The 15325-nt window shown below is 38.5% G+C and overlaps 1 protein-coding gene across 2 annotated transcripts; it reads left to right on the top strand.

Moving 5' to 3' along the window:
* Nucleotides 1-752: 752 nt before the first annotated feature.
* Nucleotides 753-13940, top strand: ntmt2 (N-terminal Xaa-Pro-Lys N-methyltransferase). Of its 2 annotated transcripts, none has more exons than XM_072573971.1 (4): nucleotides 753-1344; nucleotides 9315-9490; nucleotides 12771-13020; nucleotides 13524-13940. In XM_072573971.1, the coding sequence occupies exons 1-4, from the start codon at nucleotides 1179-1181 to the stop codon at nucleotides 13778-13780; spliced, it is 849 nt and encodes a 282-aa protein (XP_072430072.1). In that variant the 5' UTR covers nucleotides 753-1178; the 3' UTR covers nucleotides 13781-13940. The 2 variants fall into 2 exon arrangements, with proteins under 2 accessions (XP_072430072.1, XP_072430073.1); XM_072573972.1 differs by having other exon boundaries at nucleotides 1250-1388.
* Nucleotides 13941-15325: the final 1385 nt, after the last annotated feature.

Raw genomic sequence — 15325 nt, forward strand, 5'->3', positions numbered from 1 at the left:
GCGCATCACAGAGCATTCTGTACTTATTGGTACTTTAGGATGAGACATTAAACCAAAGTCCCTGCCTGTCCTCTCAGTAAGATGCAAACTGTCCCATGGCACTATTTTATTTTCTGAAATGATCAAGGAAATGACCACTGGTGTCCTGGACACTATATCTCCCTTAATCAATTTCACCAAAATAGATCATTTGATCATCAATTTGCTGTTTGTGAGGGCATGTGATGTGCAAAATGACTTCCATATGTTCTATTTGACAGCAGTGACTGCATATATATTTAATTGACTGTAAAGTGCTTTGGGACATCATGTAGTCATGAAAGGTACTATAAAATGCAAGGTTTTTTTACATGCAAGGTGTTCATATGTAGCAGTCTCCACGATTCATTTAGCCACAGCCGTCGCACACCTTTTATCAAACACACGATTTCTTTGTTCAAAAGAATGAAAAAAGTTTTGAATAATCTATCGAACTGAATATGATGATGAGAGAGTTGTTAGTTTAAATGGTCAAAATGCGTGGGTTGAACATCCTTTATAATCCCATCTGCCATGTTTTTTGTCGATTTGCTTTACGAATTTGTGTCTCTTCACATTTCTCTAATCTACATTTCCTCTGTGAAATTTTCTAATGCATTTCCTCTCAAACTCACTGAACGACCTAGTTCATGTTTTTTTTAAAATGCTAATTCCTTCGCTGTTCGAAGGGAAAGTGAATTTCTCCCGTCGCAGAGAAGTCCCATCTCCTTTCACAATGCGTCACTGGCATGCATAACACAAATCACTGACTGGGCACTTGCGTTCCCTGTCATGTCACAGAGCCACAATTTTCCAGCGTAATCTCAGGAAGTGTTTGAACTTTGGACAAACCTCAGTAAAAACTGACATTCGGCAAAATTTTGCTATCTAAACGTTTTGTTTTACACCAGGATTTAGGATTTCCAGAATGTGCTTATATGAGATCAATGTAGGCAGAGCTGGTTGGACAGTAAGGTTGGAGTTCATACGGAGACGCGTCTTCAGCACCTGCCCGGGGCAACGGAGCCTGATCAGTCCAAGGGCCAGCGCCAAGTTGTTAGGAGCAAAGATACCGGAAAGTTACACCGTGTGATCCGAATGGCCGAAAGTTACCCGGAGAAATAGAGAAAACTCAGCGATCTTCCAAACGCTGAAATATAATGGAAGAAAAAGTGGAATGGAAAAAAGCCCACTACGCTTTTAAGTCGCGGTGGGACAGAACTGACGATGATATGTGCCGCCACAGCATGTCTTTCTTCCTCCATAAAACCATTAGGAGTGACTTCTTTTCGAGTTACCTCTTTCTCTTGGAGCAGTTGCCTTTGGGTGAGTTGAAGTGACGGCTTCCAGACCGACATAGGAGCAGCAGAGTGAGTGAAAATATCGCAGTAAACATAAGATGGAACTCAATGTGATTGTAAAACGCAATATTTATTAAAAGGGGACTACATATATTTCAGATTATTTAAGAGTATTAAGAACAAGTTTTACATTCGATCATTGACTCAAAGACCAGCCGATTGTACCGCAGCGTTTCAGCAAATTTAGCCGAATGATTAAAGATTTGTATCGTTGTGATACCTTTCACGATCACTGGCCAGCTCAAAATACTTTGCAGCTAATGAAATACTTTTGTGAAGTGTAAACGTATATTAGCTTAATGCAGGAAACTGGGCAATTTTGCGCACAGTAAACTCCTATAGACAGCAATGAGATACTGAACACCGATAAGGAGTTTTGTGGTTTTGATTGAATGATAAATATTGGCCAATATCCTGAATCACAACCACCCCGTCTAATAAAATTCAATGCATTTAGAGTAATGCTTCGATTTGGATTGTTTTCTAAATTGCTGAAGATATCGGGCATTTTAAGGCAAATTATCGCCAACTCTGAAAAACTACTTGGCTTTATATTGTTGGTCATCATCTGATTAAATACGGTAAAACTCGCACGGGGTTTATATGAAGCAAATAAGCAACAGTATTAGAGCAGTTTACTTTTTCTTCTGATTAATAGGAGCTTAATTTCAATAATGTACATTGTTTAATAACATTAATAAAAAGTACATTACAATAATTGCAACTTGAATACAACAATATTTATAAGAAAATTTAACAAGTTTCCATTCAGCATATTCCACTTGACACAATTGAAATGACCTGAATACTTATCCAACATATCCTGTGTCAGGTAGACATCCCAATAGCAAAAACATTTCAAACTAGAAATTGCAAAAGAATACAATAGATATAACACTCCCTGTACAACATCTTTCATTCTGGGGTGCTTCATTACATTTTCAGATCTGTGATGCGGGAGTTTGTGTTCTATGGTTGTCCCCAAGGATGCAAACCAAGAAAATCTATGTGTCTGAAGAACCATCAACTCAATGAAAGATGCTGTTTGGTCTGCCCCAAACTTGCTGGTCTTCCATTGATGGAGTTGTCCTTGACAAAAAAATGCAGACTGGCACATTCTAAGGTCTGGGATTACATGTTGAGAGACACACTAAAGTTTGGAGCACATGCAGCAGAGACACAGAAAGAAAAGGTCACTCACTGGGTCCTTTCAGCCACAGTGCACCAAAGGGCTGGAAATGGAGTACCTCTTGGGCTGTGTGCCATTGAAATATTGTATGTTGTAAATCTAATGAAAAGCCTGACTCTCTTCATAAATCATTTAGCTGGCCATGTCTCCATAAAAAAGTAAGAGAAGGAGGGAGAAACCTGGAAGCAGAATGTTTTGTGTGTGAAGGTTAACTGTACATTGGACATGGTTGGGATTTCTCACTGATTATTCTGTCACACTTGAGTAAACAAACAACAAATAAATAAAAATGCCTTTCACAATCATTGAACATCTTAAAACAGTTATCACTAAGAAAGCACTTCCAAAGTGCAAATAGACACACTTGCAATGCAAGAAATGAGGCAACTAATTTGCACACCCCAAATAATTTGATACTGGACAGATAATGTATTTTGTGACATTGGTTGAAAAATAAATATTGACATGAGACTGAGGATAAATCCTCCATTCTTGAAAATAATACAATGTGATCTTTTACAATCATTAAAACAAGCAAATGGAGTCTTGGTTTAACATTTCATCCAAAAGATTGCATCTGCAATAGTGCAGCACACCCTCAGTGTTACATTGCAGTGTCAACATTGATATTTAAGTGCTGGAGTGGGACTTGAACCTAGTATCTCAGCAGCAATAGTGCTACCAACAGCATAACACAGGACAAAATGTATAGCAACTTCATCTGAACCCCTCAATCAATTATTGACTGCATTACTGTACTGTTATTTATGTTAAGTACTTCTACCAGTTTGACCAAATTAGGATTGGTCAACCACAGGTGCAATCACAACAAGTAACGCATAATATTAATCCATAAGAATGAACTGCAGTCCAATGATACAGCATGAATCAGCATTATATTGATAGGTCATTTTCTATTATTGCTGATTGTATGGGATTAAAATGCTGATGGATAATTTATCAGATATTTTGTATAATGGATTGTGCAGTTTGTTTTTACTGTGAAAACTAAATACTCAACCTGTTTACCTTGTTATGTTACATGATGCATTTACTGCATTGTTTTTATAATAATTAATTGTATATTTTAATTCAAATCACTTTCAATATGACAGAACAAATTCAGGCTGCCATAAAAGAAAATAACATGGAGGATCCAAATATGCAATGGAATGCATCATTTATCAAAATGTCACATTGCACTGTTGTTAAAGCATGAGGTATTGTTGAACATTAAAACACTGAGCAAATTCGATGCTTGGTGATTAAAATGTTTATTATTTAACTTGTTACCTTCACCACAGCGCACTAACTGCACTTTTTCAATTATTATCTGTGCATATGCAATATGTTATAGAAATATATATGGGGAAAGGAACAGATTGCAGTTTCTGTAAATATTCATAGCAGTCTCTGCTGAACTAAAACATTTTCCATCACCTTACAACATTTGTTAACATTTTAACAAACTGAGATAAGGAACAAAGATTCAATTACATAGCTCACCAAGTTTGAAAAAGAGAAGAGAAGATCAGGTGTAACAAGAAATAGTAGCAGCCCGCTAGCTTGGGTTAAGAATCTGTAGGTTTTAGGAAAAAGCCTAAATTAAGATAAGGATTTGCAAAGTTTTATTAAAATAAGAGATGGAGGGTTAAATGTTGGGCGCAATACAGTCTGTAGAGAAAAGGAAGATGATGAAAGTTTGTAAGTTGGCACATTTCGAACAAGAGAAGCAATGATCAGAATGGTAGGAATAAAATGGAGAATGTGTATGACAGGAAGTGAATGGATGGTTGGGGTGAAAGGATGATGTGTCTCACAGGGTTTTTTTTCGAATTTGAACTGTAATAGAAGGTCATGTAGAATCATTATGCAACCAGTCTCAAAAAAAATTATTTTCCAAGGTACTGACTTTTTAAAATATTAATTATCACATTTTATTTAGAAAGAGCACTTCGGTCCAGACAACTGTGTCATTGTCCTAACAATAGGAAGATCACCAGAGCTCTGTCTGAATACATGGTGTCATTTTACCATTAAACTCCAGCTGCATGCCTGCACTGACATGGATGAGTCTAAACTTCTGCATCTGTCAATCACTCGGCTGATGAGGTTTTAAAAAGTTACCCAGGACTTGGAATTTGATATGTGATTTCTAGTGTCATTCCAATTCATCAAAATGATGTGAAGCTTTACACTACATTTAATTCTTTATGTAAGGGATCTTTAATATTTTCCTCTTAAAGAATTTTTCTCACTCTCTCAATGCCATACTCAAACCAGCTTCAATCCCTACTTCTGTTTTTATTGAATAACTCTCTTAACAAATTTATTTTCACCAATATACCTCTTTATGTTTATTGGGCCAATCTTTCATTTACATCATCTTACTGATAATTCATTGATTAGTAGAAATAACCTTTATTTATCTTTTCTGATGGTCACATGCTTCTGCAAGCCCAGGTTCAAACTCTAAACTTTTATCTGTGGTTGCTCCTCTAAATAGTTGCCTGCTAACACCATTCTCTCTCCTTCAGAGGAAGAGTTACTAGCTGTAAGGTTAATGTCCTTTGTATCCCTGTTGCCTTGCTGTTGGTGCTGAGCATCAATGGCTAGAGTGGTGAAGTGCAGATCTGAGTATATTTCTGGCAACCAGTGAGCATTCAGCTCGACCTGGCTCTCATTACAGCCTCTGCCCCATCCTCAGAGACATCCAGATGCATACATGACTGAACCAACATGATACCAATTGAGTTAGTGGACTCTTCCACTATTTGATCCAGTTTCCTGAGTGTCTCTGACAAACATCCCTGCTGTGCCTGTGTTTGGTTGTGTATTTTGGGTGAAGTTTGAATGGTCTTTTCCTCTCATGGCTGGATCTGAGGAGGTACATGTGGCTGTCCTCTGAGTGCCATAAAACTGGCAAATATCTCCCTTGGCCAGCTGCAGAGATGTGCTCAGTAGAATGTGCTCACGAGTTAAATCGAGTAAAAATAATGACTGAGGTATCATCTGAGTTAATAGTGGGTATAGGAGGCAACATTGATGGTGCTTCCTCTGAGGGATGTGAGGCTTCTTCCTCAAAAGTGGAAAAAGGTCAGGTGTCTGGAGGGGCTGCTGTCTTCTGGGAGAATGTTATGTGGTTACTGCTTGTGCCTGCAGAACACAGAAGAGGGAATGAGTAGGGTAGACGTTTTAGAAGCTTGAGCATGTTTGGAATACCTTCACAGTGGTGTTAATGAGGACGTACCTCAGCATATCACAATTCATGTACTTGGCTGTACTGACAAGGAGATCTTGACATCATTGCATGTGTGGCCTCCATTCCCTCCCGTGACCTCAAGGATCTTCTCCTCATAATAAGTGATGAGACAAATGTCAGCCGCCCTACCACTGATCAAGGCCCTTTCAGAGCGATTATGGGCCATTTTCGCCTGCAATAAGACAAAGAAAGAGTTTGAGTCAGGTGAAAGAGGCTGCCACAAGTGTTAATGTTGATGCAAGTGCAGAAAAGATGGCAAGGCGTATCAAGTCGGCGAGTAGGAAGCATAGAGGGCAGGAAGAGTTAACAGTTTGCCAGATATGAGTGAATTAGAGGTGTTGAGTGGAGATGCTATATGCAATAGTGACAGTAGTAGATCTTGAGCCTTAGCGGGAGATGAGAGCAATGCAGAATTATAGTGAGTATGACTTAACCAAGAGAATTTGGTGGCACTTAACCTTGATCTTACCCTTGAACTTGCATTCTTCTTGTACTGCTGGGCATTTCTCTGACCATGGACACCACATCAACTCTCAATTTGTGATCGGGATCTGGTGCTGTGATAGTATCTGTCAGTCCAGGGAAAAGTTAACAGCTGTCCTCCCCACCACCTTAACCAACAGGACCTCTGTGTCCCTGTCTGAGAACCAGATGCCAATTTTCCTCTGTCAGCAATCAACTTTGGAATTCTTCACACATTCAAACTGTGAAAGTGAATTCTTTGCTTGAAGTGCAATAGGGAGAGGCTAAATAGGCTGGGACTATTTTCCTTGGAGCACCGGAGGCTGAAGGGTGACCTCATATAGGTTTATAAAATCTTGGGGGGGCGGGTCATGGATAGGATAAATAGACAAAGTCTTTTCCCTGTGGTGGGGGAATCCAGAACTAGAGGGCATAGGTTTAGGGTGAGAGAGGAAGGATATAAAAAAGACTAAAGGTAAACTTTTTCATGCAATGGGTGGTGCATGTATGGAATGAGCAGGCAGAGGAAGTGGTGGAGGCTGGTACAATTGCAACATTTTAAAGGCATTTGAATGGGCATATGAATAGGAAGAGTTTAGAGGGATATTGGTCAAGTGCTGGCAAATGAGACTAGATTAGGTTGGGATATCTGGTCGGCATGGACGAGTTGGACTAATGAGTCTGTTTCCGTGCTGTACATCTCTATGACTCTAAGTGTTTGGATAGGTGAGCAGTAGAGGTTTAAATATAGCACTGGTGCAGGAACATCAGAATGTCACGGCACCCATAGCTTTGCTGCTAAATGCAAGATAGCATGAGAGCAATGTCATGGTTGTATTGTGTGTACTTAATAAGGGAACCACTTCAAATTTGAATGAGGTCACTCATCAGGGCTCACGAAGAGAACCTCTCCATGAAACTCTCCAAAATTGACACAGCTAAGTTTTGAAAAAAATTAACCCACTGCATTTACATAAAGAAGAAGATCAAAAATTAGGTGTCAGCAAGATAAGTAGTCACCAGTCAGTCCAATAGCGAGTTCAGGAGAAACCTCTTTGCCTAAAGATTAGCAAGAATGTGAAATCCCTACCATGACGATTACTGTTTTTGAATTCAAAGGGAAACTAAGTAAGTAATTAGAGGGAAAGGAATAGAAGGATAAGCAGATAGAGTTAGATGATTCAGAACAAGGAGACGCATATGGAGCATAAACATTTGCATTGATGACTAGATTAAACGGCCTGTTTCCTTGCTGTAGGCTTTATGTAACTTTATATAAAGCTAATTACAATGATACATAAATCTATGATCCTCATAATCCCTTCTACAAAACTCTTATTTCCTGCAAATTCTAGTTTGAAAACCTGGGAGAAGCAAAATGAACTATTCCAAAGATTGTGGAAACATCCAAATTATAGAGTGCCCATTAAATGTGACCAGGGGCTTTGAGCTTCCTTCATGGAATTTTGGCAATGAATGAGAATATTTGTAAAGGAGTTTTAGTAGGCTGTATTTAGGAAACAGACTTTCAAGTTTATACATTCCAGTATAGTGACAGAATTTGTGTCCCCCCATTATTGTAATAATAACACTTCTGAAGCATTTGAAAAAAGCATTGCTGATACAAAAAACTTTTACTTCAAAATCATTTCTGAAATCTGCAAAATATTAGCAGTGTAAAAAAAATTTTACTAGACTTACAATTTATAATTGTTTGAAATAAGGTCCAGGCAGCAACAATGTTAACAATTGTGTCTGTTTGTTTCATTATTCTCACCCTCCATTTTATACACGTTAAATCCGTGTTTTTGTCTTTCTGGGTCAAGCAATGAACCATTCACTGAAGGAGAAGGTAGACAGGGGTTGTTTCCAAGACCTCTGCAAATTCTGCTTGGAGTTAGTTTTTACAAGATGCAAAAGAACATCTGTTCTCCATTTAGTGCCTTTATCCTGACAACATAGTCAAGAATAGCAACTTGATTGCCTTGTGCAAAATTATGGGTGCAACCCACATCCTAACAGAGTTTATTGGAGCATTGATATATTGTGCCTGCATTCAACCAGCTTTCGGTACATCAGAATCAATATCAACATCATGTGGCCTCTCGCTCTTTGGGTCAACTTAAAGCCTTTCTATTCTGCCTGAAATGATTGAGAAGCAAGACATCACATTATAACATATGTATAAAAAGCTGAGTTTTTATTTGTTTCATATTGTGAAAAAAATCTGCTTCGGAACAGCAACATCCTTGGCTAACTCCAGCTGGATGACTTCACATGGTGTTGCATCATGGATTGATGGTCTCATTCTCCTTTGATGGCAGATTCTGCCTGCTCACACATAGAGAAAAAAACAAAAGCTCGAAAACGAGCTCAGGAAAACACCGTCCTTACAAAAACAGACATGTGGAGATGGAGGTGCGGGATGATAAATCACTGCCAAACAACTTGCCAAGTACTAAACTTTGAATGTCTTTGGTCCTTAACTATTAAACACCCAGCATTCAGCCTTGATTCAAACTAAGGGGACAGTAATGCTTTCAATTATTTGAAAATACATCATATATCTGCTTGTCTAAAACTCTAACTCATTTAACTAATAACCAACCTCCCCAGCCATTTTCACTGAGAAATATAATATTATCACATTTTCTGCAAGCCAAACAGTCTGTTTTATTGATAACATGTGATGAGTAGTTTAGAATAATCTTTCACTTTTTAAAATGCTTGACATATATTACCAGGCATAGCAACTTCAGGATGGTGAAAATTTAATGCACCATCCTCAAAAATATAGCAGTAACTCAAGCTTTTGTCTGGCAACGTCTCTTGTAAAATGTAATAGCAAATCATTTGGACAAGCATTTTGACATGTTAAAAATTGTTCTTTTAGTGATGCTATGATTGAGGCTGACATATGAATCAATGAATGAGAGAACATGAGCATATTAAATGACAAACTTGGTAAACAGCATTGTTAGTTTCTTATAAACATCATTTATATTTTTGTATTTTCTTTCAGTGAAGCTGTTCGCTTTGACAAGTGAAGTGATTAATGGCGAAATGCAGTTCTACTCCAGAGCAAGACGGTTCTATGAAGAGGTTCCAGCAACAGAGGAGGGTATGATGGGAGACTTTTTGGAACTCAACAGCATAGATGTGGAGGCCTCCAGTGTGTTTCTAAGGAAGCTTGTAGGAGTAAGTCCAAAAGCTACAGATAGTTAACAGAAATGGTAAATAATTAGTACCAAAGAGCATTGTTAAACTGAAGTGTTCACAGACACTCAAATAAATACTTAGTAATACCAAGACTAAAACCAAACGTATGAGATATGCCAAAGATGAATTATAGGTCACAGAGGTTTAAAATCATGCCACATGTCCCAGGTTCAATCTTAATCTGGACTAATTAGTTTTTGGAGATCCAAAATCAGTCAGGGTTTTCATTCCTCATTGCTGCTATCAAACCCATTTCTATGTATGGCTACCTGTTAGGTGAAGGCAAAATCAGCCTTAACTGTAATGCTCCCATGCTGAATAACTTCCCACCACCATCAAGGAGGAAGTGAGGATTGCAAATGCTGGAGATCAGAGTCAAGAGTGTGTTGCTGGAAAAACACAGCAGGTCAGGCAGCATCCGAGGAGCAGAAGAATCAACATTTCGGGCATAAGCCCTTCATCAGGAATGAGGCTTGTGGTTCGGGGCTGAGAGATAAATGGGCAGGGGGTGGGGTCTAGGAGAAGGTAGCTGGGAAAGCGATAGGTGGATGAAGGTGAGGGAGAAGATGATAGGTCAGAAGGGGGACTGATGGACAGGTATGGAGGCTGGTACCAGGTTGGAGGCTTGGAACCGGGATAATGTGGGAGGAGGGGAAATGAGGAAGCTGTTGAAATCCACATTTATCCCGTGTGGTTGCAGGGGCCCAAGGTGGAATATGAGGCATTCTTCCTCCCGGTGTTGGGTAGTAACAGCTTGGCAGTGAAAGAGGCCCAGGACCTGCATATTCTTGATGGAGTAGGAGGGGGAGTTGAAGTGATCAGCCATGGGGCAGCGGTGTTGGTGGGTGTGGGTGTCCCAGAGATGTTCTATGAAATGATCTGCAAGAAGGCGTCCTGTCTCCCTGATGTAGAGGAGACCACACCGGGTGCAACAGATGCAGTAACTGACATTGGTAAATGTAAATTTGGTAAATTGGTAAATTTCTGATGGATGTAGAAGGATCCCTTGGGGCTTTGGATGGAGCTGAGGGGAGTGGTGTGGATGCAGGTTTTGCACTTGCTGCAGTGGCAGGGAAAGGTGCTGGGAGTGGCGTGTGGGCTGGTGGGGTGTGTGGACCTAATGAGGGAGTCACAGAGGGAATGATCTTTCCAACGAGCTGAGAGGGATGGGGAGGGAAATGTATATCTAGTGGTGGGGTCCGTTTGGCGGTGGCGGAAGTGGCGGAGGATGATGTGATGTATGCGGAGGTTGGTGGGCTGGAAGGTGAGGACCAGAGGGGTTCTGTCTTTATTATATTGGGTTTCCCTCCTGTAAAAATAACATCCCTTATTCCCAATTCTTCTCCCTCCACTGCATCTGTTCCCAGGATGACCAATTCCACCTCAGAAAGTCCCAGATGGCCTCCTTCTTCCACGATCACAACTTCCCTTCCCATGTGGTTGACAATGCCCTCCAGCACATCTCCTCCATTTCATGCACCACTGGCTTTGAACCCCACCCCTCCCAACAGAAGTGAAAAGAATAAAACATACTCTCTCTCCTGCCTTCTTGACTTCTGATAAAACTAGGGACGGCACAGTGGCTCAGTGGTTAGCATTGCTGCCTCACAACACCAGGGACCTGGATTTGATTCCAGCTTTGGGCAACTATCTATATGGAGTTTGCACATTCACCCCGTGTCTGCGTGGGTTTCCTCTGGGTGCTCCGGTTTCCTTCCACAATTCAAAGATGTGCAGGTTAGGTGAATTGCCCATGCTAAATTGCCCATGATGTTAAGGGATGTGTAGGTTAGATGCATTAGTCAGGGGTAAATGTAGAGTAATGGGGAATGAGATTGGGTAGGTTGCTCTTCGGAGAGTTGGTGTGAACTTGTTGGGCCAAAAAGCATGTTTCCACACTGTAGGGATTCTAATTGTAAGGCTATCATATTTATAACCAATGAAGTTAATGACCAAGATGTAAAACAGAATGACAGCATAAAGTCAAAAGAAAAGTTTAAAATAAGCATTAAACAATATCCAACTACTGCAAGTGAACAGCAGATCAAATCAATGTTTCAAAGAGAAAGCGGCTGGGTGTGGCTTCTTTAAATGACAGCTTCGACTCAAAATTTCAACCATTCCAAACTGTAACAATACATTGTTATCACATTTTAAGACACGTCATTTTCCATTATTTAAAAATATCCTGTTCTTTGTTGTCTTATTTAATAATGGCACTAGCTATGTAATTTCAAATTCAAAAATTAATATGCTCCTGCCTTCCACCTAATGGAAACCTGCTGCACTTTTCCCGGGGAATAATAGTGAACATTGCCCTGCTGGATCATCACTCTTAAGGCCAAAAGAGTCATCTGGTTAATTGACAATCTTTGTACTTCTAAAATCACGTGAAGCAGCCTTCATCATCAACATAGAGTTAGTGGCTTACTTTGCCGTTTACTTTGGTCTTATTTTTCAAATTAAATAATGTTTTTATAACCAACTAAAAAAAGAGCATAGAACCTAATTTTAATTCTCTCTGAGTAGATAGATTTCAAGTGAGTTGAAATCTCACCTCATGAGTCAATTGAAGATTTTGGGAAATTAATAAATTTAGTAAATATTATCATAACAGCAGGCCGAAGACGGTGGAATCACATGCAGACATGTGATCGAAGGTACCTTTTTTTTCTTGCATATGTTAAGCCTTTAAGATTTCACTTTAGCATTTGTTCATAGCCATTCAGATGTGTAGGGAATATGCTTTCCCACTGTCTAATTACATTGACCATTTAATTGTTTCTCTTTTGTGCAATTTTCACCAGTAAATGGATTTAATTATATTACACCATAAAAATTAATTGTGGCTTATGACTGAAAGTATATATGGGTTGGCATTAAACATTAGCAAGAGGTGTTTTTGTAACATTTGAAGTGTACCTTCTTCCCACACAAACTAGCGCAACTGCAAATCATACACTTTATGCCTAGGAGCCCTGGAAACAAACTTTAGTTCACTCTTATAAAATGTAATTGCACATCATCAGTTCTATTACATTGCACTCCACAATAATGAATGTTTGGCATGACTTTCCTTCTGAACTTAATTTTCAATTTTTGTAACTTCTTTCACAATGCAATTAGTGTTCTCAGAGTTGGATCATTTTCTCTGACTTGACTGCAACACTAAAAATGTTTTAATGGAAGTATTTGTGAATATACGCCTATCTAATAAGAATCGGCAATATAAATAATCATGAATCTTTACCTTTTATAGGGTCCAGGAAAAGCTGATACCAAATATGCCTTGGATTGTGGCTGTGGAATTGGCAGAGTCACTAGATATGTCTTGCTGCCAGTTTTCTCCTGTGTTGACGTGGTGGACATGATGGATAACTTTTTATTTGAAGCTCTTTCCTACATAGGAAAAGATGTGACAAAAGTGAAGGATTATTTCTGCGTTGCCTTACAGGACTTCACACCCCCCATCAAAAAATATGATGTTATCTGGATTCAATGGGTGACAGGTGAGCTGCTACTACATTTCCCTACCAGTTCAAAATGATCACTAGATTTCCCATCTATTTATGGTTTGTGAACTGTCTTGTGTAAGATACATATTTCTTTGCAGAAATTTGTTTAACATTGAACAATTAAGTAATTAAAAATTGGATAGAGCATATAACAGGATACAGAATGAATAATAAATCAAAGAAGATTTGTTTTATAAATTTGAATTATTTAAAAGCATTATGGTCATCAAGCCTAGCCATACCAATTTGGAAAACACTAAGGAAGTCCAACTACTCTTAACTTGGAGGGAAAAACAGTGTCACTCTTGCCGCCTTTGTGCACTTTAAGGTGATGTATTATCGAATAGTATTTGTAGTGATCAGGGATGAGCCTTTTTTGACTTCCTGTGAGGGGGATAATATAAGGTACAGGTCAAGCAAGATGGAGGAAAACAGTAAATATTGCAAAAATAAATAAAAACCGTCAGGTTTTAAGCACAACCTTTCTCCCAATACAGGACATTTAACTGATAAGGATCTGGTGGAATTCCTAATCAGATGCAAATGCGGCTTGAAGGATGATGGTGTTATTATCATTAAAGATAATATTGGTCGACAGGGATGCATTCTGGACCAAACGGACAGCAGTGTAATCCGGGAAATTGAGATACTGAGAAAGATCATAGCAAAAGCTGATCTGGAGATCATCTGTGCAGAGAAACAGCTTAACATCCCTGAACAGTTGGTACCTGTTTGGATGTTGGCCTTGAAGTAGTAATTCATTCTGACTAACTTGCTAACCTTAATCTGTTTAACTAATCAAGCCAAGAGTTCTTGGAGGGAAATATCTGCAATGTATTTATATATATAATAGTTACCACTGGATAAAGATGTTTATTGATCTATGAAAGTCCAATCTAATAAACTATATTACATCCGCTCCATACATAATTGGTGAATCCACTTTTTAAACGTTTGTGTTTGTTTTTCATTACATTAATAAAACATGGAACTTTTAGCTTTCTTTCCCATGCAATGTAGCAATTATGGTCAAGATTGGGAAAGAGGCTGTCAGGTCTGTTCTAACATTATTCAGTCCAATCATGCCTAGAGCAGTAATGTCAATAAAACATTGGTCAATTTTTTCAATTAAATATATTAAATCATATTCAGCATAGCTCAATTATGGCAGGCCATTTAAAATGTTCTAATTTAATATTTTGTATTTTATTTTGTAAAGATAATTCATTTTAAATGTGTTCTTTTTCAATTGAAAGAATAGGGCAATCTATGTTGACAGAAATATTTGCTAGTCCAGTTTAGTAATTGCATCCTTTCTGTTCAGTAAAACAGGGAAAAAGAAATCTCACTGAAATCCTCTCAAAAAGCTTGGATTACCTTTACATTCTAAGTCACACTCATCGTCAGCTTTACATTTATATTGTGTGTGTGCAAATCAGTGGCAGTGTGCTCTGGGGCTCTGAATAGGAAGTTTGCTTTATTATGCACAAGGTAGTTTGCCTGGCTTGTGCACATATAGGTTTACAGAATAGTAGAAAATCAATTAGAAAAAGACATTGTTTATTGGAATTATCAATTCCAAACGTAACCAATAAGGCTAATTGATCAAGTGATACAATGAAATGTGTATGCTACGTGAAAACCTGGATTTATGCAGAAATATCAGCTATGGTTCAGGTCTGGATTAATTCATTTTGGTACTTATCTTACTGTATTCTACTTGGTTTTTTTTCTCCTTTTGTGAACGATCAATGTTCCTTTTGATGTTGCCCTAACAAATAATGAGCTGTCTAACTGTCATTAGAAATGTATTGGCGACCCAGCAGTTTAATATACATAAAGCTAAATCTACAAAGCAAAGTACTTTAGGAGAAAACATTTATAATTTTACTGGAAAATGTAAGAGGAAACTGTTTTATTTTGACAGTATTACAAAGGTAAAGTAATGAAGAGAAAAGCCCCTCATCCATCCTCATTTCTCGTGGAACTCACTAACTAAAATAACTGAAACAGTAATACCCCCACAAAGATTCCTTTGCCTATCAAAATAAAATGAATTACATCAATCATTGGCTTTTTCATGCAAACCAGTTTAAAGCATTCCAGCAAGCTGACCAAAAACTGCGCTGGATTTTATATAAAGGGGATGAGAAGCTTCAGCTGAAAAGTCTTCAGTTAATTCACCATGTGGTTGAGAAGGAGCTTCTTAAGTTTCAACAGCTGCACAACTGCTGAATCTCAGGCTTTCTTAGGTTAGCTGAGCAGACAACTGTAATCTGCAAACTCCAAACATTGATAA

This window comes from Chiloscyllium punctatum, chromosome 7 (assembly GCF_047496795.1).
Source record: "Chiloscyllium punctatum isolate Juve2018m chromosome 7, sChiPun1.3, whole genome shotgun sequence".
NCBI classification, from domain to species: domain Eukaryota; kingdom Metazoa; phylum Chordata; class Chondrichthyes; order Orectolobiformes; family Hemiscylliidae; genus Chiloscyllium; species Chiloscyllium punctatum.

What these genes read in the sequence shown, in the direction of transcription:
- ntmt2 (XM_072573971.1), top strand. Translation starts at nt 1,179, where the DNA reads ATGGAAGAAAAAGTGGAATGGAAAAAAGCCCACTACGCTTTTAAGTCG. An exon ending in CTTGGAGCAGTTGCCTTTGG is followed by an intron (nt 1,345 to 9,314) that starts GTGAGTTGAAGT and finishes ATTTTCTTTCAG; the next exon opens with TGAAGCTGTTCGCTTTGACA. An exon ending in TTCTAAGGAAGCTTGTAGGA is followed by an intron (nt 9,491 to 12,770) that starts GTAAGTCCAAAA and finishes TACCTTTTATAG; the next exon opens with GGTCCAGGAAAAGCTGATAC.